The following is a 27,888-nucleotide window of genomic DNA, read 5'->3' on the forward strand; positions in this document are numbered from 1 at the left end:
ACTGCTAGGCTGGAAAACTGTTCTAGATTTGGAAAAACGTAGCCAGCCAGTGTTATAATTTTTAGAGTAATATTTATTTTCTAGAAACATACGCGTGGGTTACTTTCTCGTCTGTATCTCTTATAGACATCTCATCATATTAGACATGAATTTAGAACTTTCGTATTTTAAAGGTACACTTAATAACCTGCGATTATTAGACTTAAAAAATAAAGAAGAAATATTATACGAAAGTCTAGCAATGGTTTTCAACCTCGTCTGCCACTCAGGAAATTAATTGAATGTCTTTGTCGATGTTTATTTGAAGTAAACATCGACAAAGACATTCAATTAATGTTATGCTTAGAAATTGAAACGCTCCGGTTGGAACACGGATTATCCAATTGGAGGTATCGTATCCTAGCCACCTTATGTGACTATTGAAGGAACACCGCCATTTTTTTACGTTCCTGACGAAAAAAATCAAATGGTAGCTTAGGTAGATATGAGGCCTAAACATTATAAAGTTAGGGATTTATTTCAGGAATTAAAGTAGTATAAATACATGTTGCACGCGAGATCTCTAAATGCTTGATGGTTGTCAGCTAAGTATTCGTAGAGAGTGCATAGTGAAATTACGATTATCAATTTAATAAAATTTCAGTAGCAAATTAGTTTCGGATCTTCATCGTCAATTGGGAAATAAGACGCAGCCTAGTAAGAAGTTTAAAAAAATAAGGTATCCTTGATCGCGTGGTGTCCATATTCCTTCTCCTACCAGAAAAATATATCAATATGCCAGGAGATAGCGAGATGATTTACTGGTTCAGACAGAGTTGTCAAAAGATGGTATAGCACGCTACACAGTGAATGAGAATTATTCATATTAAAGGCAACTACAATGTTCATACAATTTTAATGCTAAATTGCAAATATTGAAAACTAAGTGATGCGAGAAACATTACCGAATTTCCAAAATTATTAAAATAAATTTAATTTTTCTATAAAACGTGCATTTTACCTCTCGAGTTCTTTCATTATAATTTATGGTAGGGCTTCGACTTCGCAACATCATACGACTGTACTTTAATAAAATAAAAGGAGAAAACCAAAAAAAAATATGAACTAAATGAATGTCATGAGTTTTAACAGAAGTATATTTGTAGAGTGACACTACAAAATAAAAGACAAAAAGTTAAGTCTTTCCCGAGATGGTGGTTCGCCAATATATCTGTCTCGACAATGGATCAGCTCAGATATCGGTCGAGGCTAGACATCGGAGTTGGCGAGCGAGCGCATTGCGAAGCCGAGCCCGTCCGGTCGAACGAGTGCACGCTCCGGGGCGCCTTACTTCGATGATGAGCGGCGCGACGAGCTGGTTGTCGGTGATGCGCGTGACCGTGGTCTCGGTGAAGGTGGACTTGGTGATGGTCTCGGTGACGCGGCCCAGCGCGGCGGGCGGCGGCGGCAGCAGGCCGGCGGGCGGCGCGCGCTCCACCGTGACGCGCACGCCGCTGAGCGGCGGCTCGGCGGCCGCGCGCGCCCGCTCGCCGCCCAGGAAGTGCGCCGGGATCATCGCTTGGAACTCCTCGTTCGTGATCGGCCGCGACGGCTGCGCGTTTAACACGTTCACATCGAATCAGTCTATGCATTAGTAAAGTCGCCTAGAGACCGCCTTCGGCCATGTTAGCGTATCATTTTTGCGGTAACAGAGAATATACTACAGTATTCAGATCCAGGTTCTTGGAAATTATATAGACTATTTATCTAATAGGAAAACAATGAGAGCAAAAATTTTGCTTGTCCATAAGGTTGTTCCATCCAAAAAAAAATATTACACTAAAGTAGCTCCTTTAAATCAACATGGCGTTTCCTTTTTTTTATCGCCAGTTGCAACACGTGGACACATTAATGTTATAATAAATATTCTACATTATTAGTAAGTATTACTATTGAGTAATATTACCATTAAATAAAAAATATTACTATTGAACTTTTTTTTCTTGAAATGATCTCAATCGCAGTGTTAACATTCTGAAAATTAATTTAGAAATAAATTAGAATGTCATCTTGTGTTTTCTCTTAACCCAACTGTTGTAAGATTTACAAGTTACAACAGTTACCCCCGATAACTATTATTACACAAATACAGTTTCTTTGTTTTTACATGACAAAAGTTATTAACAAATGTACAGATGTATGTCGTTATCAACGATGACATCGAATGTCACGAACAATCGTAAATGGCGAAAGTGCAATTATACAAGGTAAAGCAAGCGTATAAATACTGCGCAATCTAGTGGATACAATCTCAATATATTATAAAGTGCGCAACTAACAACTACAATATATAATGATAATAATATAAACGATCTGTATTAGAATAAATGCAATGATACGTTAGCATGTTTGTCTTGAGTTGAAAATACAACTGATATTTTATACTTAATGATTTTTACCCATATATTACGTCTAAGAACAGCCTCTAAGTTCCTGAAAAGGTTTTAGTATTTAAATTTTTAAGAACAAATGAAGCATAAAAATGTAACCGAAAGTACAGAGATTGCTTTTAGCCCGATTAGAATAGTTACGACGAGTATCGTATCCTAACATCTCGAAATATGAGCTCTATATTTCGGAATGCAGTGGGTACGCTACCTTTCGTAACTATTGAGGACTAAATGCCATCGCCAACTTTCAACTATTCTACATAGTGAAATGAGCTAAGGCGTCGGACACAATGGTGGTAAAGCCATGACGTATAAGCTCTGATGTGAACGTGTTAAACCAACAATATACCATCACCTGCGAATTCGTTTTATGCAATAACATTACCGTTATATTTTAATGCTATGTTACCTGTATGTCATCGAAGACGTCGTCGTTAGATCCGTGCATTTTATCGGCGCCGGGTGTTAGGGGCGTGCTCGTACTGTTAGTTGACGTTTTGGCCTGAAGTGCAAGATATAAGGGGTTTTCAACTTATTGCCAATACTATAGTGCAATTTGTACGCATTCAGAATTTTATAGGATCATAAGATAATTTATTATAAATGAGTCATAAGTCACAAGGTATATCTGATTATATAAAACTTAGTTGGAAATAGGTAGGGCCGCAAGCTACGTATAAGACAAATATCATAAGTAACTGTAAATTAAAGTGAACAATGCATAATGATTGCTTACGATCTAGTTATATCTAAGACATAACAGTAAGAAAGTATAGTCAAAGAAAGACCCCTCGCGTACCATAGAAAGTAGCGATCACTAAGCCTCACCTGTCCGTTCGGCTGACTCAGTTTTCGCGGTGCAGGTTGCGGTGGAACGGTGGTAGTGGGTGCGAAAGTCGCCTGTTTCTGTGGCTGTACGGGTGACTGTACCATCGGCTGTACTGCGGGCTGTGGCGCGGGTGTGTGTGCGGGCGCGGCGTGTGCGGACACGCGCGGTGCGGTGTGTGTGTGAGTGTGGTTGCCCACTACGGGTGCGCTTATGTGATTCGTGGTGGGTTTTGGTGTCGGTGTGATGTTCAAATTCTGCAGGCTCGTCTTGTGCTCTCTCACTTCTTCTGATGTTGACTTCCGCGGCAGTAACTCGCCTATGTAAGAATAAATATTAAATTTTAAAATGAAGCCAAGCTAAAGAATCTTATCAAAAAATACCGTGTATGATTAATTACTTCATGTCCATATATGGTTGAAAATAAAATTTTGTTGCGATTTTTTTATTTTAATTGCCAATCAAGCAAGCTTAGGTATAGTAACTTGCACTATAGTTTCAGAAAATATTTACCCTGATCCGTAGTGATGGTACGCTGTAGAACGAGCCTTACAAATCTCTCGTGTCCGGTGAGAAGGGCCACGGCTGCTTCGTGAGGAGCGCTCTCCATATCTACGCCATTTATCTAAGGAAATAAATCTATATTAACTTCGTCTTTCACTTAATTTATCTAGTAGTACTTCGTGACGCGTTTACAACGTATGTTAGTGCTGCTTGTAATAGAACCTTACATCTTTTTATCCTTTATTTTTTTAGCTTAGTTGTTTTTTATTTACTTACAGATACAACTTTGTCGCCGACCAGCATCTTGCCGTCTTTGGCCGCGGCGCCCTGCGGTGATATGCGCGAGATGTATATGGCATCGCTGTCATCCCGGTATGGAGGCGAGCCCTTACCGCCGGCTATGCTGAACCCGAGCCCGGCACCGTCGCGGATCAGCGTCGTGTGGACTAGCACCTTTTGTTGATACACTAGAAATAAACAACAATGTCATTAACATTTATACAGTTACATAATAATTAAAATCAACTAACGATATTGTTTTTTTCCTTAAGCGGTACTACGCTGCAAAACTTAACATTACAATTAAGTAAAAAAGTCAGCTTACCTGGTGGTATGTATGGCGAAGTAGATGGCGGTGGCGGTGACGCTTGCAGTCGCTGATAGTTGTCGGATGGAGGCTGTCCCGTAGGCGACGGGCTATAGTTCTCCACATTAGTAACAACCATAGGCACCGGCACTTGGTTGTTATTTACCGGAGTAGTAGGCACCATTTCCTTATATTCCGGTTCGAACTCCTGCGCATACTGGTTGCTAATAATCAACGGCTTAGTCGGTATACCTCGCCCAGTCGGAACCTGTTTAGAAAATCAATATAAGCTATTCTATTGATGCTCTCAGTTGAAAGGAAAATCGTTGCGTTATGACTCAATAAAATTATTTGCATAAAACAAGGCAGGGAGGTGAAATCCAGTGGCATATTTAGTTGAACTTCCGTTACTGTGTATTACCTGTCCATTTTCCAATGTGGATACGGTGTCGGTGGTGCTTGACACGGAATGATGGCTCGCCCCACTCGGTGCTCGACTGTGAGTTCTGAAAAAATACTTGTTATCTATAAGATATGTTTAATTTTTACCGTATAAGAAATGATTAAAACAAATAGAAAAACAACACAGAGAACACGCAGATTGTAATCGAACCAAAATAGTTAATAGAACAAAATCCCAAAAGCTTTCTTGTTAGACTACTAATTATCTTATTACCTGGAAAATATAACGAAAACACAAATTAAATTTGCGTGCTTTCATTTGATAGCACCACGATTTTTTTATAATGAGGACATACATACGTGCAGCACGCACGTCTATTAGAACGATGTAAAATATTGTCTGATGAAATGTTTAGATAAAGAACAAACGGAACCTGGTCGAATTGGGTGAATCTCTGGTCACGACGAGTGTGAGAGTTGGTCCGCTGGCTTTAAGTACCTCTACTGCATAGTAATGATCCACGTCTACGACCGACGTACCGTTCACCGAGAGCACCTTGTCACCAACCTGAAGCAAATTAACATTTATGTTAAGATAAGTATTCTTAACATACTTTATTATATGCGAAAGTTCTTATAAATTGCTACATAATGCTCGCTTAAAAAATTATATTCATAATTTGATTATCTCAAAGTGAATACTTGAAAAGTCCTCTACTTCGCTTTTTTTATGGGAAGGAAATGTAAGCGTCTTAGGTGTACAATTGTTACCCTTAATTTTTTCTTCTTTATAGCTCTCCTTCTTCACTTTTACTAATAATGATTAACAGTAACAAAATATTTGAAGAGGATTCTGTGAGTATCTCACTTATCCGTTTTTGTATAAGGAAAGTAATAAACATTCAACTTACTCTAAGTCCGGACATATAAGCGGGTCCATTTTGCGTCACTCTGGATATAAAGATGCCGTCATCATCACCGATGTACGGCGTGGAGCCCCGCCCACCGGCTATGCTTAATCCGAGTCCGCCAGCAGTACGCGCGATACGAACTTCTATGCATCGTTGATCGCTTACCACGCGCGCTTCGCTCTCTGCTCTCTCGGACACGGATTCACCTATTAAAAAAAATATAAATTTAGTACAAAACACTAAAATAGCACATATCTAAATAATATCTATGTGATAACGTGATAAAAGATACGACACCCGATCTGTTCTTCTTTTCATTGATGTTATTATTTGTTATCTTTAGTTCAGATGCTGTGCTCAAGGGTGCCTCTGATAAATTTCAATTCGGATTTTATTTTAGTTGACCAACCAAATAAATAGTATATAAAACTATTAAGTTAGTGAATAACTGATGGACAGCGCACAGCCGAAACTACTTAGCATAGTAACTTGAAATTTGATATGAAGATTCCTTAAGAAATGATTTTTGGAAATTCTCCCTCGAAAGAGGTGAAATTCCACACGGCCGAAGCCGCGGGCGGAAAGCTAGTTATGTGTAAAAATGCATCCATAAATAATTTGGCAGTAACATTTATTATGATTTTTTTGTGAAGTTCAATAGAACGCTACGTTACATATTAATTAAGTAATGTTATTTCGTTTATCAATATCACCAAAACTGCATAATATTATATTTAAGTCCGTATTATAAATGGATTTACCGATAAGATTCGTACGATTTATCAAGTAATGCAGCCAATGTTTTTACCATCAATATTTCTATCATTACGTAATGCCTAAAATATACATCGGAAAGTCAAGCCCTACGTTAGATATGTACACGTTATCAGCAGTCTGACCTCTTAAGTGAATTATAACGTGATAAACAATTAAGGTATGTGTCTTGAACTGTTCAATGACAAATTATGTTATACAATACTAATTGGTAGACATAAGAGATAACGAAAATTATGAACGCTTTATCTGGTATATTATTATTGTAACGCATAAATGTAATTATTGTTTTGGATCAATGAGTTCCGTCGCTTACGTAATACTAATATCTATTGTCAACGAAGGATAAGATCAAATTTCAATATGTAAATGAATACTCACAAGAACAATAGAACGTAATACGTTCAGACTAATTTAACTAATTACCAGGTTAAAACATGTTAAATGACGAGTGGAGATGAGTTTAAAACTTCACGTGCAAGGTCTTCTTTAGAATTAATAGGATCGTGGGCGTTTGAAAAGTGCCGTCCGTACAGTAATTATTGACCCCCTCGACTGTGAGCACAAATAATGAGCAGCATGCAATGTAGTGCACATGTTTGCAAGGCCGCTGCCATTAAGATCATGAACAATATACCGTCACGATGTAGACATTATAGCACATGTACCAGTGACAGACATGATCTATCAACTCGATATACTAACCCTCGTTTTAGAGATAATGTTCTACAGATGAAGTAATCAACAAGTGATGATTAACGTAGGTACCTACATCTGAGAGATATTTTATCATTGATGATACGTTTCTACGCAATCAGATTTCTAATTCCGCAGATCTTCAATGCTAACAGTATGGAATTGAATAACAAATGATCGCACGTCTGTTGGTAACGTTCGCACGACAATCAACATGTCGAGACGAATGAATGGACCACAGTGAAATCATGATCCAGAATGGTCGGGCCCGCGTCCCGTCTTCTGCATTACAATAGCCAATCAGTTGCGATACTTTCACCCCCGGATAAGCTTAATAGAATAACTACACAACTATTGTATCCCAGAACAAGTCGTGATAGTTTACAGAGGGATTCGTGACTCTCGTCTTACAGTAGTCTTATTGGAAAATGCTCTTTTCTAGGAATGATGGTAATTTAGTTCCAATCTAAATGTAACGGACAGGTGAAAGTCAGTGTTGTGAAATGATTCTGTAAGTAATTTATCGAATAAGCATGTAACTGATAAATAATTGCTACAAGTACTTTATGAAAGTCATTTAAGTAAAAGCAGTGAAGCAATTTTCATGTTATGAACGTAGCGAATGCAGTTTTTGTTGGCTCCGCTCGAGCACTTAACGCAAAGTGTAGACTTAGTAGCTATGTAAGAAATTACAGCTTTGATGACAGAAATAAATCCTGAGCTATAAGCTCGGAAGCGTTCCGTTAATGTTAAATTAAGAGAGGCAATTTGATTTAATGGCAGTACTGAGCTGCCTGGTGTGCAGCCACGTAATGGATGTAAACACGTAAATGCCCACATTGCCTGTGTTGCAGCCTGTGCCGACCGAGCGGCCTCGAGACCATTACGCCGTAAATCCACTAAATGTATGACTTCATACATCATGTAAAACGGTATAGCACCATTATGTTAAATGTTTTGTACCTTTATTCAGGTCTGATACATGTAAACACGCTGGATTGTTTGTTTCAAAAACAGTAAGTTTAGCATTAACCATTCTTATAGGTTTAAGCCTACAAAATAAAGCTCTATGGGTGATTGAAATAAAAAATGTTTGGATATTGTACCACAAGAAACAAGCACGGCAAAAATGGAACAACTTAGTAATTATGGCATACTTCAACTTTATGCCGTTAGCAAGTACTAGTTAGACGTTCACAGAAATGGAAGAAAATTGTAAAAAAGGCCAGCTTAATACTAAGAAAAAATTGCTCATGGTCAAGTCTATCGAAGTAAACAAAGCAACAGGTGGTTCTTGGACCAACCAGGTACAATAATGAACAGGTAAAATATTCTCAATAGAACACCATTGATTGCGCAATGAAGCAGTTATTTTTAAAAATGACAATCGGTAGCTAAAGGTCATCTTCTTTAGACACGTAAAGGGCGACCTACTGCCATAAAGAGCGATTACAAATCGAAAAAGATACTTCCCATAGCATTTGTTATGGTAAACTTATTACGCCGTTACGAAATATTAGTAGAAAAGCCAATGGCTCGGTAGGACCCACCCGAATACGTGAGCGATGACCGCATAACCACTACTGTTTCACCTTCACACAAGTGTAATACAAAACACGTAAAATATGTTATGTATAGCCTATTGAACAGAGGTGGTAAGCGATTAAGCGTATTGAGTGTAAGTGCGCTGTAATAATATGCACATTGTTTTGCGGTTTGCATTGAGTATCATACGCATATGTAGGTAACATTACACTCAAGATGTTATTTTGCACAGATTAACATCTTATTATAATAGTTTTTGTTGCACTATATGCCATTTTATTAACGACGTTGACCTACTCTGTGGTATCCGCTTCGTAAAACAATATCGTGTGAGAAGAGACCATTAGAAATCAAACGTTACAATACATAAATTCAATCCAGTAGAAAGAATCGTGAAATTTGAGCACATATTTAAATTTGATAATAAAGCATTTCGTTTTACCACAAATTACGTTAACAATGCGTGTACTATTACCATCCAATTACTTTCCGTGTTAAACTGTAATCAAATCTTTGTGTATGTTTGTAACAAACAGGTTTTGTTAATCAACTTCATAAAACAAACATTGCTATGAATGTGTGACGAACATAACAAGCAGTCTAGAAATAATTAAATATGTGTATACGAGTAAACAAGTACACTAACATCGATACTGGTTAGACGAACAAGACCTTAACTAATATGGCAAGTCCGCATAAGTTCATGCTTTTACAGCCACGATTTATTAATGTTAAACTATTTTACATAATGCACATACATATATCTATTTACAAAGGTCATTGCTATACGAAGACTAAAGGACATTATGCATTTTAAAGGTTAGGCTTTGCACGAAGGAAGGAAAAGTAAAGTGAGTTGCCGAGCTCTACCACAACTTTGTTCATGTAACCTTACTTAGATGCGAAGTTTGTTTACTACATTACAATAAACAATTTATGAAAAGTACAATGAATAGAGGAATTTTCTATCAAAAACCTTGACAACATTTTACAAAGAGCGCAATATCCGCTTTGCAAACAATAATTCCATACCGATAACAAAGTTAACTGAGACCATTAAATTTGTGGTCGACTGTTTTTTGTTTCAAAACATCAAACCTAACCACAGACTTCATGAAAGTTCACGTACAAAATTTGAACAAGATTCAAACAAACAATAAATTATATTATTCTAAACACTGACAATTAAAACAATTTAAATACAGGCACTTATTTAATAAAATGCTAAATTACAATATAAATATAAAATTGCACAGGTAAAATGTTATCTAATAATCGGAGAGAAAGTAAACTTACGCTTTTTTCTCCTGATCACACCCATTTCCTCGTCTTTAACTAGTCCCGGGCTACTTCCTGAATAGGGGCGACAACGTCCGAAGGCGGAGGTTGATTTACCGGCTCTCGTTACGATAGTATCTGGTTAGTATCGTACGTCAATCAAACCGAAGCACCGGCCGGCTATTCGCCCTAATGCATTCCGACTAGGTCATTGTCCAATTTCATTGTAATATAAATTACCGTATATTTGTAAGGTGCTTATCTTGAATTTAGATTTGTTTACATCGAGTGCAATACTAGTAACCGGCTCCAAATTCGGTACGCCAAATCAAAACAAACAAGTCGTGAACACCAAACTGGGTATAATAATAAACGCGTAGAGTGCGCGCTGCCCGGGGCGCATGCGGTGACGGAATGCGCGCGCACCAACCACCACGAGATCGGAGGCTGTGGCGCCGGCGCCCGCGCCCGCGACCTCTCCGCCCGATTAAAAATAGAAAGTCTCAACCAGGCGCATACCGATTCCTTTATTTTTACCCTAGCGTTACCTACCCATTATCTGAAACGATCGATCTCATCTACATCCGATCTCGTTACCGACACTTTCGATTCTTTACATGCAATGATGTGAACTATTATTACGCTTAGTGTTATCATTTTTATCTTGAATACCTAACGATATAATAACACTTGGTTATGGCTGATTTCCTCCGGCGTAACCAAATAATAATTAAGTAGGTATACGTACCATAAAAACTGACTAGGTTATTTGATAGGTAATACAATACGTATTACAATTAATCTGTATCTAAAAAATCATGAAGCAATTTATAAATCGTCTAAAATAAATACTTTAATTACTTCTCCGTTTTTAAACAAATTCACAATAGCTAGTTAATTTCACCAGCGAAATTATTAACATTCGTCGCTTTAGTGAAATTTTGGAAATTATCAATAAAAAAAACATTCCACCATTGCGATAAAACAAGTTAGTGTCAAAAGGTGTAATTAGGTACATAAAATTACATTAAGGTGACAGGTAATAGCACTGCCAAACGATATTTAAATGGCCTACGGTCGGAGAAAATTAGAAATCGCGTAACTTAGCCGGGATATAGCTTTCAGCTTAACTGTAGATTAATAAACAGGACTTCAGCTTTCGAAAAGCAGTCCGACCAGTAAGTGATCTACATACTGCAGTCTCTGCAGGCAATGCACAGTTGCACACCTTGCGAGGTGATTAATGTATGCAAGGATGCCAATTAGATACGGCACGCGTCACAAGTCAGATGTAATGGACATAAAGACCTACTTAATATAGCACTAACAAACTTGTTCTCGACAGGACAATATTCTCACCAAATGTATACGTTTTAAGTTAACGGTCACGGTGACATAGCTCTGTAAGAATTTGATACTGTTTCTCCGTAGGTGTTGATGCTAAACTGTGTTAATCCGTGGCAAAAGTTGCACTTCTCCACAAAACAGTAAATCTGGTTTTGGATTTCGTTTCATATTGTTATCAGCTTAAATTCACATTTATGAGAATATTAGAAATAGCTAAAAACTCAAATAAAAAATACCAAAACGCCTATAGTAGAGATATTTGTGCTTAGAATTTAGACGATTAACATGGCAAAAAAGCAAGATATATTTATATTTATTATTGATATTGATAGAGGACCGTGTTCACAGGGTATCATGTTATTGATGCGCTTCAATAACTCATTTCACAGGTTCACTTTCGAGATCTGCGCCCGCAGCACGGATATAAACCGCAACGCACGGTTTCCTCTGCACATTGATGAATTTACGTACCCGTCAGCCATGCCATAATAACATCTAGTGGCTATATTAGCGGTCGCTTACTGCGGTCAAATACTCAACATTTCATGAGACCACTCAATGAAGCAACTTCAATATCAGAATATTCACGTACATCATTATCTTGTACATGCATGTTTAAAATAAAAAGAAGATAAGGTTGAATAACTTCGCAGATAAAATGCGATAAATATCGATGGAAAACGTCATCTATTGTGAAGATTAATAGCAAGAGAAAGCGAAAAGGGTGCAATATCTCTACATTCTCCACTGGACGGCGTCGTAACAACGATAATAATTAATAAGTTCACGGGGCCAGTGTACACAATAACAAGGACTTTCACGGCGTTGAATAAGACGCGGATGCACGAAGATTGATAATGCAAAAGAAAAACGTGAGTGCACTACCTACAGTAATTACTGTTACAGAGAAAGGTGTTTTGTATCTAACATTATAATAACGTGTACCAAATTACAATCTATGACATTTATTTATTAAGTTTCGAAAGTAAAGCCTAGTAATTTACGTTCATCTGACGTGACTGATCCTCATGCTCAGTTCCATTGCATAATACGTCTATTCAATCACATGCCATCATGTACAACCATATAATTATGCCGTTATCTGAAACATTCGTCTCTCCGATTATGTGAATTCAAGTAGAGACTTGTAGCCAATATGATTGTATTTGTTTTACGTATAAGCAAAACTAACAGTTATAATACCGAGTAGTAAAATCGAAATGCAATGTTGTTTCAGTGAAGCTGCTGAGTTCACGAGTGTCAATCGTGCTCGTCTCCTTTTCTATCAGGCATCGGTGCACGAACGCCACGAACTCGACGAAGGCACGCGCAAGCACAACCCTGTTAGGTACAACCTCTTCTAATATTCAACAACAGACTCATCCAATATTATTTGTTAGGGTTAAACAACCTCCACCGTCTGTCTGTATTGTACTTTCTATCCAATATCGCCAACTATTACACAACAGAAAAGATATAGATTATGGTTTACGAACCATTTATTATTATCTTTAATACCGTAACTGTCAAGTCCGCATCTAAATAAACTGCACAAAAAACGCTCAATTGAGAACGTAAACTTTCAAATAAGGCAATCCTATATAAGTTGGAGAGATGAAGCTTTGTGACTCACAAGGCGTATGAAAGTCAATAACACAGTGAATTTTACTCTATAGTTGTATTATACTGCATTGTATTAAATTAGAAACGCATGACCAAAAATTTGTATCAGCATAAGTAAAACATAAAGACAATAAATAAGCTCTGACCTTGTATTCAAACCAATATTCCTTTTGTGCAAATGTTAAAATGGTGACAGTTGAATATCAAAACGCAAAAGTTTATAACGGCACTAGCTATTTAAATCGAACCATCTAAATTAATGCTTCAAATAAAGATAAATTATTCAATACTGTTTTAATTCACATCCATATTAAGCTAATTTTCTGTTTCTAAGATTTATGTTTGTCTTTATGTCTCACTAAGTTTATATTAACCAAGAAATAACAAAATAATATGATTGAAATCTTCAACCTTACTTGCTTTAAACGTAAACTCCATGATGGAACACATAATGCCACGAACCGCTGACTTTGTGACCGCCATCGCAAATTCATGAACAAAATGTCGGTTTTAAATAGTATTTTGCACTTCAGAATTTTATATGAGTACTTATGGTAGAGGCATATGAAATACTGAGACAAGAGGCACCTAACACAACGGTCTGGTTCATTAGAGCGCACCAGTAAACGCGGGGAGAGTGCCCTGCTGCAGCTATTGTTGTCCGTCCCTCGGGAGGGTTGGCCCAGATGTCGGCCTATTTACGCACACACGCATATAATAAACCTTTATACATAAATACCGATAAAATAAAGGCTATTACGACATAAAATTATTACGAGGCCCTACTTAAAATATCGTCGATCGTTACACACGAAAAGTTTAATCTAAGAGCAAGATCAGTAAGAGTTTTAAAGCTGCACTGAATTTAATTGTTGCAAACTAGTTAAGATAAACAGGTTTCTGCTGAGTTTAATGGTTAGTTAGAATATCGATAATAAGTATTCAAAAGGCAATGGTGGTTGAGCTGAAAGCAGAATATTTTATGGTAGTTATGCCTTGATACAACGTGATATATTGCGGGTTAACGACTAGATTAGTTTCTATTCAAAACGACTTTCTTCTATGAATTTCTCGTCGAAGTTAAATTATATGTACCATTTACTAATGGTAAATGGTAAATAAATTACTGTATTAATACTCAAATAAATATTTGAGTTGCCTCTAATGGAAATAAACGATTTTTTTGCATTGCTGAACTTAGAGTACTTACTAAAATAGATTAGGGTCATGATCAATCTTTAGCATAAAGGGCAAAAATGCGTTCGATAAAAAATACGTTATTTTAGTTCTAAGACGATAAGTATAGCATGGGTGATATATTGTTATGACATATGGAAAACGAACGCAACATACTAACGTAACGTAATATGGACACTGGGCACAAGGATGTGAGGAAATACGTACCATAACCATGCACTATTGGCTGCAGTTCACTAATGCGCACGCGCCTTGGTCCAAATCTTGCCGGCAACGTGTAATGACTTTCTGGATATATTGGTCTCTCCCTAGGTCCATCGAGTCGGCTCACCGATCGTGGTAACGTTCCGTGCAAACGAATGGATGCGTCATTATACACTGGCTGATATTGATGTTGTCCTACATTGTTCAGGTGCTGAGACTGGTAGTAGTAGGGTTTCGTCGAGTTTGTATAATCAATATACGGGTTGTTTCTATCCCTAATACCGTAACCATTGTTCTGCGATTGTTCATAATGATTCAATGCTTGTAAACTCTGCGCTGGATATCCATATTGATTCGGCCGCCTGCGGTGCTTCTCGAGTATATCAAAGGATCTGTTGTAAGGTATGTCTGTGAAACGGTCGTTGTTGAATATTTCGCTCACAGGCATGCTGTTGCTGTTGCTGCTTGCATTACTGCGGTTACTTCTCGTACTGCTCCTGAGATTGTTTCGACTCAGTGAACCGTCACCGCGCACGCTCAACTTCACTTCTAGTCTTTTGTCTCTCATGATGTATTACTTTTACACTAACGTGCGAACCACCTTGATGTTATCACAATTAATTATTTATTATTCGTATTAGAAACGCCATCTGACATCGTAACAAATTAATTATAGCTTACAGAGATATTACAGAACGTCAGAGACACATCACGCTAAAGAAAGTAAATTGCATTTACAGGGAATGATGAGTAATGATCGTGTATTAATAAATGACTACAAGCTTGAGAACAAGAACTCCGTTGTCGAAGTTAATTGAGGTTAAAATAGTTTAGAGCATCGACACGACTTTCGGGCAAAGGTACTGTCAATTTCATGCCACGTGAAATGACGTATAGTTAGAGGCGAACAATATAAAAGAAAAAAGAATTGATCTTACGATTAGCAAGTCCGATCAATCACCACCAATTTCACTAGTAATATGTACCCTAGCACTTACATAGACACATTTTATTACATTAAACAATTAAATACTTCAATATATAAAACAAATATAATTTCTAACTTAACGGCCACGATTCAAATATAAATAATTGCTAAATTAGATACACTACTAACGACGTAGCTTTATAAACAACTTCTTAACATGCAATATCCGTGCAGACGAAGTAAACCTGCCGTCTCAGTTAAGTTTCCGAGAAAATATTTTTATTTTCTTCTGATACACTAGCGGAACGTAACCAATTAAGTATTTTTTCATGTGTTAAGAGAAAATGTTAAATATTGTAACGATTTACGATTTCCTGCGAGCAGTGTTCGAATGCGACTGACTATGAGTCTCGATCGAATAATTTATTGTTGAAGCTGATAAGATAATGTCGTCAGTTCAATAACTCGTATCAACAAATATGTATTATGCCCTAGAGGCACAACACACCTAGGTAGCCTTAAGCAAGTTATTGTTTGCAAATGTATATCGTATTTTTATCAGTTTAGTATGCTATGCACGTGCATCATGTGAAGTACGTACCTATGTAAAGCTTGAAGGTAAAATGTTCCTTGAGTACAGATACGGAAAATACACTAGGTGAAGGTCACATAGCAGGTAAAATATTTTTTCGATACATGAGATAATTTAGGTCATACTGTTAATAAGTGGACAGCTCGAATTGACTGATAATCAACAGCATTTACATACATTTACTCATTAATTATAACTTTATAGGACCCAGAGCCCTTATGTCTTTGTGTAAAAAGGTTTTTATTAATATAATATTGAAAATATTTTAGCGAACCGAAAGTCTTATTTATTAAAAGTCTTTAAAAAACAAGACCCTAAACGACGTAAAACTTGTCAGTCATTAAGTGAGCGTGAAATGAGATTATAATAACAGGGCTCAGGTTGAAGAGTAAGAAATTTGTAACTGTTTGTACATTAAACCGAGCGCTATCGATTGTATTACGGCGCTCTATGTAACTGTGCCCAATTTAACGTCCCGTAATCTTCCTTACTATGACTACGATACATATAAGCAACGTACTATTGTTTTGGTAATATTTTGTTATATTTTATCACGTTTCTGGTCATACTAAGCCCAGACCAATAAGAACAGTGGGGCCACGAACTAAAGTAAAACACAGGGAAAGTGGCTACGTGTGCAACTGTGCCCGTAAGTGCAGGGTACACAACCCACAATTTTAAAGTAAATGGAGCAAAGCAGATTACTGTAAATTTCCGCACTACATTGAGATTTTACGAAACAGTAAGAGTAGACTAAGTGACGTGTTTACGTATGACAATAACTCAGCTTGACCTTCGTCCGCCGCTGCTAGTAGCACTGGTTTCTAGAATACCATAACATACGTGTCAAACAATAGATGAAGTTATTTAACTACTATCTATATTTCGACCACTTTTAACCAATAACAACGAACACATATATTAAATTACGTTATCACTGACCACGTATCCGGCACTGAATAAGTATTATGTTTTCAAGTTAATCTACAGAATTAGGATACAAAGAAGATTGCGTCAACGCAAACTATCTTGCGTCGTATGTGATTGGGCCGATAGGCTGACTCATTCACTACCTAATGCAGGAATCACACAATTTCGGAACACATTGTGATTTTTGTATCGCCAGTAAGAAGTGTGTCACGCGACTAGAACACTCAGTTATTAATTTTCACTGAACAAGGAGGTGGAATCCGCGGCAAACTCGCTACAGGTGAGCGAAACACTGCGGGGCTTCGTTCAACGGAACGAAATGGCACGCGGAGTGCTGAAGATAAGCTGATAACATAGCGATACCGATTTTATACAACGCTAACATTGCGTACGGCTATGTTGCTTCATTCATTGTACTAACAGGATGAGCTAGAATGAATTTGAGTAACAAAATCAAAGAACCATATATTTTATGTTGTATACGCTGTCAAGTTACATTTCCGCTAATTATGTTACGTACTATTAACATTATTAATTAGCTATTTAACGTAGACATTTTCAAATTGGAAAGTAGATAGCATACAACTGACAACAAGGTATTTCCCACATAAAAATGAAGGTGACGGAGTCTTTGTGAGATGCGAGAGTGACAGACGGGCAACGCTCAGTTCACGTTCGTGATCGCAAGACGACAGGGTTTAGTCACGAAGGTGTAAAATAATGTCGCAACTATCGAATATCTCACAGGTAGGTCGTGCGCCGCGTTAATGTGCAACCTTATTAGTATCAAGTTATAGCTAAACCGTTTCTTTCTAAATTAAATAAACAAAATACAAAACTCACCGTCTTGAACGTCATCGGCAGTCTCTTCATCATCAGTCTTCGGTTCGTCTTGTTGTTCACGTTTCTTTATTGCCTGTAAAAATAAACGTTATAAACAACTATTCGAAGTTTCATTGTTTACAAAGGCTTTGGACAAAAAACGAGATGTAAACCAAAACAAGCTACACCGATCACAGCTAGTAAAGAAATAACTTAAATGTCGCATAACGCTACATGCCAGTGAAATGGTATGATCGTGACACGACAATACACAAGCTAAGCAAGCCAAACAAAATGCAGACGAATCTAAATTGAAATCTTTGCTAAATGTCTTTCTATCTTGCATACGCATCTCACCCGGGCGAGCCATCCTCCTGCCGCTTTCAAGCACCTCATTTTAATATACTGATAAGGTACACTTTGGAAATGGGCCGGTGTTTGTTGGTGATTTATTTAACACTACACTTGTATTGAGAAAGCGGCACTTCACTTATCGATTAATCGCGGAACACGAAGCATTGTTACAAGCGGCGCGGTGGAAGGCACTCATTTCTGCGAGCCTCGCGGAGGGTCTACCGAGAGCGTTGTGGTCGAGGGCCCGCGCGCATCAGCCCGTAACAGCCGCGGTATTCCGACAATTACCCACGGTTGGGTCGTGCTTACGGAAACGGAGCGATTCGCCAACAGATTTATTACTTATTTACACTGTTTATTACATACAAGTTGTATTTCGTGTAAGACAGGATTTCTAAGAAAGTCTTCGAAATATATTTTGCGACCATAAAATGTGTGGTGTGAATTCTCGCTCCGATGATCGTTTTATGGTAATATGTTCACAGAGTACGGGTGCGATGCGAAAGAGATCTCACGACGCTATTGTTTCTGCTATTCTCTGGTGAACAAGAAATTTCGACGCGGACTGTGCGTCAGCTTTTACCCTTTCGCGTTATTGTATAGCCCGCAATTTAGATGCCATTGTGATGCTCAGCACGATTGCACGATAGCTGTGTATTTAATTGATGGATGTTCTTTAACAGATTACCAGAGATACCTTCTATACAAAACTGGCAGTGCTTTCTTTAGTATTTCGGTGCATTCAATCATAGAAGTTAATTTGTTTTGCAAAATAATCTTTTGCAAAGATACCTACGTAAAAATTCCAGTAGAAGACAGATATTTTGTATTACCTACGTTACTGTAGGTACCTATCTGATCTATATTTTTGCCTTGAAATTGACACTGTAATACATACATATCAGATAAAAAACTGGTAATAAACAAAAGAAAGTATTCACTATATTATTGGATATTTACATTATTATTGGCTTGTGTTGAAAGAATGTGATAAACAATAAGATAAATGTGAGCAAGATATCCCTGATCTACAATAGCTTTAAGACACTTGTCAAGAAACTTTTTATGGTAAAACATAATGAAATACACAATTCAATACAATGATTTTACTAGACATATTCACTACAACGTAGTACACAACATGCATGAATGAATTGATGAATTCACACGTCTTCGTGAATTAACACGAAGGTCAACCAATGATCAAACAATACAAAATCAAGGAATGAAGCAACGTTCTAATTGTAACAAGGTAAGTTAACACATGTATAAATAGTGCAATATACTCTAATACAATATTAAATACATAACAATTTAGTATTCCTTTGTACCATGGATTAGAAAAACAACTTCAAGTCTCAGAGAGAATTAGTAAACATGCAAACAGGTTTGCTTTGAATTAGTGCCATACAAGACGAGTACAATGGCATAAATAGATTACAAACTATGCTGTTGAGTACACAACTACAGCCTTTAGAGATTTAAGTCATCATTCTTTGTATCATGTTGAAACTATGTGTATACATGTATCTTTTTTACTTCATTTTATGCCTGTATTCGTCAAAAATATTCAGGAATCTGATATCATTGAATAATACAGCGATTTAGTACATTACTAATGTACTAAATCGCTGTATTATTCAATGATATCATGTTGTTGTGCACCCAACATGCAAACCAAGCGATACGTAACTACCACCAGAGATTAGTGACAAGTAGCACTATGCAATGCGCACCTGCGCAATAAGGTCGCGCGCGCGTCTCGCGTCGATCTGATTGACGCGTTTGTTCTTCAAGTGGTGAGGGGTATCGCGCCGGTGGAGCCGGCCGCCGGCGACCGCGCCGCGCTCCTCGACCGTCGCACGCCACGCCACGCGTCGCGGGGCGTGCTAAACCACCACCACACACACCCATGTATACCAACCATTGTTACAACTTTCACGCAATATAAACTTATACTTCAACTACATACAATAGACTGTTACCCCCTTTTTTCATAAAGTTGATTTCTTTTGTTTTAAAATTAAATGTTATTTTAGAGAGACTTTATTGGATTCAGGTGTGGATCTAAATCTCGGCCAACAGTAATTTCAATAAGAATGTTATATTACCACGGGGAACAATGAAAGCAGATCAATGCCTTTAAAGGCAAAAGTTTGAATAACTTTTTAACGTATAATTAAATTATAAGCACCAAATTCTCTCCTTTACGTTGTTTACACTGCATGAAGTTCTGACAACGGTTGGTCTTACATCCATTCTTATTCCGGAGTCGTTTATGTCATTACCCAAAATCATTTTTAAAAGAACACGAATGAATTTGACTACCTTCATAAAATGCCTTGATCTCACAATATCATCATGGACTGATATAAATAGTAAGAGCATGTTCTGAAGAACCATTTGAGAAAGAGTGGTCAGACTAGAGAAAATCGAGCTTCTATTCATTGTCGCTGAATGAGCAGCCATAAATAATGTATTTACCTTAATAGTAGGTAGTTGGTATATAAAACATCATATACCTAGTAATGTTAGGACGGGAGCAGTATCTCTACAATCGACACAAACTCTCTCCCTATGTCTTTTTTTACAGTTAAACTGCGTCGGTAGTTTTGTGGGACATAAACTAAATAACTATGTTATAACTATGTTATAAAGATGTTTGATAAATAATCAGTAGACTGGTTGGCTATAAAGTTGAAACACGGGAAACATAGTGACATCTAAGCTTAGTGTAATATCTCATTGACTATTGTACTAATAAAGTGTGATCAAGGTACTGTGAAGCAAGACAACCATAACCGGAAGATACGGTCAGCTCAATGATTCATAGATAACATTGAAAGTCACGAGGATTCACAGATAAGCTACTAAAATATTGCTCAGAATCTATAAAACCCCTTACGAAAGAATATCCTTATGAGTAAGCACATAAACGGGCATTTCATAGATATTTGTTTATATTTTTATTAATATTTACTAGAATACTGTTGTTATATTAATTAGTAATTTACCTGGGTTAATAGTAAATCTAATTTACTAACTTTTAGAAAGGGTTTAAACTAAATAAGAGTAAGGAAATTTAAAAATATTAGATCATTTTGTTAGAAGCAATATAGTCTATAGTTCATCTAAATATGTTATGTTATGTTAGCCCCCATGTAATAATAGTCTTTTTAACAATAGAATATTCATCGCATTTAATATTTTTCAAAACATGTTGTCTAGTTAGGATTATTCTAACTATCATCAAGTACGGGAACCAATTACTCTAGCTTTCTGAGGTACATTTAGCGCTAGTTTGTCTATTCACTAATGTTTAAGTTCGTAGAAATATGACAGTTTGAATAATAGATCGGGGAAAAAGTCTTTTCGCATTATAGTATGTATAAACTTGTAATAAAATCTCTTTGGCTTCAAGAATTACAAATGAGTACATGGTTCATTAGGTTTCTTTCAGTGAGCTCGTGAGGTATAAAAATATCGAGGTTTTTTGTGTAGAAAAAAGATTTTATTACAAGTTCATACATACTATAATGCGAAAAGACTTATAGACCTAATAGATAAACTACCGCTAAGTGTGCCTCACAACCGGGCATTTGTTCTGCAGCCAAAGAAATGTCTTTAGCCTCTGTATACCATTTTACCTATGGTATTACGTTTATTCCCAAAGTTACATCAAAGTTAGTTCAATAGCACGTACCTCTAGTTCGTCCGAATCATCGTTATCATCGTTTTCGCCCTCAGATGACTCTCGATCTGCAGCCGTCTGAGTGTCGCTGTCCTCCTCTCTCGCTAGTTCCGGAGGAGGCGCCGTGTTGTGTACCGTCTGGAAGAAGAATAACTTATAATATCTGCTCTACAACAGTTACCGAATCATTTCAGGTATACTTTCATTAAGAATATAGGATACTGAATGTAGGTTTTTAATGTTATTCTACTAAAAATATTTTACTGCATAATATGTTTCCGAAACCGTGTAAGGTTACGCAGAAACTGCAATCAATGTAGACCGTGTTACAAACGTGACATCAGTATCGGTAGTTAACTAGAACTTTTTAAAATAATTCTACTTCAATTTTAAAGTTCCGTGTGAATAAAATAACATAGAAAAGCAAAAACGTCGTAGAATGAAGGACAACACACTTCCTTACAAAAAACTAGACTAATGTATTTAAATCTGGAAGTAGCAATCACAAAAGCTGCTTGACATCCCGTAGAAATGATTTCGGAAGTAACGGGCTTCCTGCGCCCATTATATTTAGTTTCCGTTGGTTTGTCGCAATCGACAATAGTTAATAGGCAATTATAGTTAGCTATAAAACAGATATTTTTAATATTGGGTGTGTAATGTCGATTGCTTTATGTTTTTAGAGCTAAAAATTATTAACGCTCGAAAGCTGTCTAGCAGCTGCATCTAGATCCATTAAAGTAGCAGTAATTCTTATTGTTAAAGGGAAAATTTACCTATATATTTAAACAGTACCTATGTAGGTACTGTTCAAATTTCAATACTAAATAGAATATTATTACAGGTAACTGATAGGAGATAGGATATTTATGACTAAAATTATCTTATTACAAACAATTTCCGCCTTTGTAAAATTCATACACTTAAATGTTATTTATTAATATTTGTCTTACTTCGATCGTTTCCACGGGTTCTTCAACATGTTCGGGCGGGGACATGGATATTCCATTGGTTGTGGGAGCTTCTTGTTTGGTTGGCTGTGTGTTCGCCTCCGGAGATCTGCTCGCAAGTAACTTGTGTGCCTTCGCCTTCAAGTCTTTCGGGTGAGGTGTGTTTTGACGGACAAACGGTGTCTGTGAACATTAAAAACATATTAAAATACGTTACATTACTTATAGGTTGTACAAATGCTGAATGAGAAAAAAAGTTATTGAGTAAAAACATGCACATGCTCTGTGTCTCATTAGTAAGTAACATTGAATAAATAAATATTTAAGCAGAATCATATAATACGAATTAAGAAAAGACAAAAATTTATTAGAAGGTAAAAATCAATTAACGTAAAATATTCTTTAGAATTCTGAACACATTAGCTTTTAAATTTTAATACATAATGATTTAAATGCCAATCAATTAAAAAGAAAACTATGACCTAAAGAAGCAAGCTCGTGTGTAATCTTGACCGTATCTTAAAATTATTAAAAGTGTATAAATACGACAATAAAAAATGGTTTCAGTGTCAATATAATGTACATTCTGTGAGTGAAAATACCACATAAAACAATCCAATCGAAATCGAAAACATCTTAAGACAAACTGACTAATCTCAAATGTTCCCAGTCGTAGTGAGACACCTGACTAAACTAACGAAAAATTACGTAATTGTCACTTAACCTATTAACCGCACAATGTCGTAATATGTGAGGCAGAGCGGCATAAGTAGCAGGATATGATATCACACACAGTTTCTGTTTCGTGGCACAAAGACGTATCTTACTGGTAGAAAGCTAATCTACTTTAAGTGCAGTTCAAATATTGTGCGTTTGTGGAATTTTGTCACGGGAAAATTTTCTAGCAGTTTGCAGTCGGTAATTGGAGGCGCATGAGGGTTGTAATTGGTAGAGTATGTAGTTCAAGAACAAAAAAATATTGCTGTTATTGTGTGCAGGGATGACAGGTGTGGTCCGTGTTACGTAATCAGTGTCAGGTTATCTATTGGTGTGTTACTCGGTACGCAGAAAAAAATATATGTCAATGCCTTTCAAAGTAAAACAACACTAATTTATCTATAACTGCATTATTCTACTTTCAGCGAAAACAAACTATTATCTAAGTACTGATAAAGAGCAAGAGGCTTAGTGGCGGACTGCGCATACTCGACTTGATGGCTGTGCATTCACAATCATTTTTTAACTTTTTATCTCTTTACAGATTAAGCAGAAAGTTACGGCAAATTTATGACGTCATTCTACGCGGTAAACGTATCCCTTCATTATAACTTTTTAATTTCAACTTGGTAATTTAATTGTATACGCGAGTATAAAGTTTAATTTATTTTATAAAATTACATTAAGATTCAGCGACACCCTTAAAACAAAGAGTAAAGTTAAATGCTTTATTTTGAATACTATTTGTATTATGAATAAATAACAAACAGCAACTGTATTATAACGAAATAGTTTGACTTCAAAGGTAATGAAAATGTAAAGTTTGAGGTAATTTGTGAATGCACGCCGTGCGACGCTTCGCCGCATACCTCCGCCAGATTAGTTATAGAGGAGGAGAGTCGTTGCAGGGAACTCCTCCGCTGTGTAGTGACTAGCTTGCGAACTACGTTTATAGGCCGCCTCAACGCGAGCATCGACTGCTGAGTGAAGAACGACTCAGAGGGCGTCTCCTCACCCTCCTCCTGAATCGACGGAACCTTAAAATTGAAATTTTAATCCAGGAACATTCTCAACCCGCTACGGCTGTTAACAAATTCTAAACTACAATTTTATTTCTTATTGTGATTAGTAAAAATAAATTTCTTAACAATAATAATAAAATAATCATTTCGTGTACCTACTTATTCATTTTACCTACTCCACTGATAAATTATTAGGTAATTTGTATGAACGAACCACGAATCTATTTTACAACTAATATGTAGGCTTTAGGTAAAATGTACAATTTGTTCGCGAGATATTATTATTTGATTTTATTGCTTAGGTATCACTAGTCTTGTTAACAGTTAGATCACGGCCTTGAGGAGATAATATTAAGATTATCAATCTAATAAAATCAAAATATAATTTACTCTATCTAATTTGCCTATTTGATAGTTCTCACAACTACACAACAACAGCACCCTCACCCAAAGCGACTACAGAACGACCGCCTGATATTCTCCTCAAAAATTTATTGAAATGGTGTATGACAAACTATACATATACTTAAACAATATACAATACATATACATACATACATTACAAACAGTAGATACCATAATTCGGGCTATATATTACAAACAGGTACACGACACTATTGATCAAGAGACAATGATCAACAAAATGATATCTGACATTATGAAATGGTCATAAAAAATATTTATAAATAAAAAATATATAGTTATGCATAAATATACTAAAAACATACGACATATTTACGTCCTCGTTAAAATACTGTTTATTACAATCGAGGAATACCTGTAGCTCCAAAACAATATCTCTAGGTATCACAAAACAAAAACATGCAATTAAAAATAAAAGATAAACCATAATACTGTTTACATTTTATTACATACATAAACATGAGATATATTTGTTATAATACAAAATAATACTGGAGATTTAAAAAGCAGTTAAAATAAAAAGATAATATCACCACGAACCTTCTATTATATTAAATCCTTTAAGGTGAGATTAGAAACATTGTATAATACATGTTGAATAACAAAACATGCTTTAAAGCGTTAATATTACAATAATATTTTAATACTGTTATTCTAAAGCTACGAATATCGTACTGAGCGCTAAATAAGCTCTGTGCCTTGAGCAGGTGTCGCGTACATTGGTTCTTAGCCAAGAGCCTACTTTCCTCCACCGATCTCTAAGTGTGTTACCAACGTTGTGGAAGCATACAGGTACATTATATCGAGAAGTTTTACTACCGTATCTAATAAAAGTTCGTCCGTTGTGTTGGTACCGTTTTCTAAAGTCATTGAAGAGTTTACAACAGCAAAATCTCACCTCTTTAAGTTCGGGAACATCTTCGGTAAATTTGACAGAGTGCGTGCGTGAGTTCTCTTTCTGTTCCCAGTCCTCATTGTCCGAATCTCGATCACGAGATATGCTCGATTCTGTGAAACCAATTGAATTAGTACATTGAAATAACAAAGGATTTATAATAAACATCTGGATTAAAATCTCTAAGGAAAACCTTGAAATTACTAATAGTGAGTTCTATGATCTTCTTGTAGTGTTGGTGACTAGTAAAACGGCAATAAAGTGTTCTATAAAGGAAAAATCCCTCCTTAAAAACGACACAAATGACATACAATGGACAAACACAGTAGCGATACGACATAAACCAAACAACATTGAAAGCCATTATGTAATTTATATACAGCACACTGTATAGATTCGCGTATCAATGATTGATTAATGATAATATGGTTGTACTTATTGCTCTATCAATTTCCCACTAGGTACAGGTGTCGTATGTGAACTGTAAAAAATCCATATCACTACATAGTATAAAACAAAGTCGCCCATTTTGTCTGTAGTCCCTTCGTATGCATAAAACTTTAAAACTACGCAACGGATTTTGATGCGGTTTTCATTAATAGAAAGAGTATTTTCTCCGACAGGTTTTTATATATAATTAAAATACATTGAAACTATATTAGCTGAGTTATAGCGATTTATGTCCAAGAAGTCAGAAAAAAAATCTAATTGAAGATTGCATTTGTGCGTGCGCCGCTTATACCGTTGGATACAAGTAAGAACAATGTATAGCAAAAACATTGGTCTTTATTAGTTCTACAAAAAAGTCCGCGATGACATATATCCAGCTTTTTTATTTAAGTCACAAAAACTACTTTTCTGTATTAAAAAAACATTTAATTCGTTGGGTGATGTTTAACTGGTGATATAACCAATAATACATATATCCTTATCAAAATAAGTAAGTTCATCATCACGAGCATTTAATTTAGATTATTTTTGCAGTTTACAGTGTGTTATTTAGACATATAGTTTAGGAGATATCACGATATTAGTATTGCGGCACGGTACGGGCCGGCCGCGGCGGCGGGGGCAGCGCCTTTTTAGTCACGAAAGGCCATTATTTATCCTTTAACTGATACCAACTGAATCATCTGCAATAAATAGAGGGACTCAGGGCAATGATAACAAAGACGAAATAAGTGACAAGATTAGATGTATGGATGTGAATGAAGCAAGGAAAGTTGTAGGATCGTACCAAGTGGCGTTCACTGGTCTCTGCCTACCCCTATGGGAATAAAGCGTGATTATTACTGATTATATTTATATATGTGTGTTATAGTTTGCATTTAGCGATTGGGTCTGACACCTTTGGCTATATAAATAATATACCAATTGATATAAGTAGTAACGATAAACTTAAAAATGTGAAGTCGCCAGCAAATTGGCTGCCATGGTGAATTTGGGGATCCTCTATCAATATTTTTTTACATGAAAAGATTACAAGCATATTATAATATACCTTAGCAATCCTTATTATCAACCAATTTCGCCAAAATACTTATTTGTTTTATGAGTGGGTTCACGGTTCGTTCATTACAGGGTCAGGAATAGAGACACTTTCAAACCTTGATTAATAAGTTTAGTATTTGATTATGTAATGAATTTTTGTTTAGACATCCTTCCATACAGACCCTGTCGCGGGCAAAGCCATGTAATACAACATCTATACTACTATTATAAAGCTGAAGAGTTTGTTTGTTTGATTGTTTGTTTGAACGCGCTAATGGTCCGATTTGAAAAATTATTTCAGTGTTAGAAAGCCCATTTATTGAGGAAGGCTATAGGCTATATATCATCACGCTACGACCAATAGGAGCAGAGTAGCAATAAAAAATGTTACAAAAACGGGGAAAATTTTGACCTATTCTCTCTTATGTGACGCAAGCGAAGTTGCGCGGGTCAGCTAGTTAACTATAAAAGTGTATACTAATAACTAATATTCTAATTAAGTGCAGTGCTGTAGCATGTCTATAAATTGCGTTGTAAAATAACACCGGTGCAAAACTGTCACAATATAGAATATTTTTTTAGCCTTGATAAAATAGCTCATCCATCTGATAGTAACCAGCGCGAGGACTTTATCATTATGTAGATGAAAAACATGTGCCTATTTAACACATATTTTATTAATTTTGTTATGTTTACGATATTTTAAAAGGTAAAATTCTGCATACTAAAATCGTTTAGAGTTACAGTAGGT

The 27,888-nt window shown here is 36.3% G+C and overlaps 1 protein-coding gene across 14 annotated transcripts in view; it reads right to left on the reverse strand.

Moving 5' to 3' along the window:
• The window catches only part of scrib (scribble planar cell polarity protein), a 74,460-nt gene that overhangs the window by 15,056 nt on the left and 31,516 nt on the right, over nt 1-27,888 (reverse strand). For 9 of the 14 annotated variants that reach the window (XM_076119667.1, XM_076119678.1, XM_076119676.1 and 6 more), the window contains 14 exons: nt 25,650-25,759; nt 22,593-22,772; nt 21,652-21,777; nt 19,685-19,837; nt 17,616-17,688; nt 5,659-5,864; nt 5,182-5,315; nt 4,767-4,851; nt 4,364-4,613; nt 4,036-4,226; nt 3,769-3,880; nt 3,258-3,574; nt 2,839-2,931; nt 1,331-1,591 (listed from right to left, as the gene is read on the reverse strand). In XM_076119667.1, coding sequence (XP_075975782.1) covers nt 1,331-1,591; nt 2,839-2,931; nt 3,258-3,574; nt 3,769-3,880; nt 4,036-4,226; nt 4,364-4,613; nt 4,767-4,851; nt 5,182-5,315; nt 5,659-5,864; nt 17,616-17,688; nt 19,685-19,837; nt 21,652-21,777; nt 22,593-22,772; nt 25,650-25,759 — 2,291 coding nt within the window. Of the gene's footprint in view, nt 1-1,330; nt 1,592-2,838; nt 2,932-3,257; nt 3,575-3,768; nt 3,881-4,035; nt 4,227-4,363; nt 4,614-4,766; nt 4,852-5,181; nt 5,316-5,658; nt 5,865-17,615; nt 17,689-19,684; nt 19,838-21,651; nt 21,778-22,592; nt 22,773-24,175; nt 24,296-25,649; nt 25,760-27,888 lie in introns of those variants that run through there. The other 5 variants (XM_076119672.1, XM_076119677.1, XM_076119668.1 and 2 more) reach the window with 5 other exon arrangements.

This window comes from Anticarsia gemmatalis, chromosome 11 (assembly GCF_050436995.1).
Source record: "Anticarsia gemmatalis isolate Benzon Research Colony breed Stoneville strain chromosome 11, ilAntGemm2 primary, whole genome shotgun sequence".
Lineage (NCBI taxonomy): Eukaryota > Metazoa > Arthropoda > Insecta > Lepidoptera > Erebidae > Anticarsia > Anticarsia gemmatalis.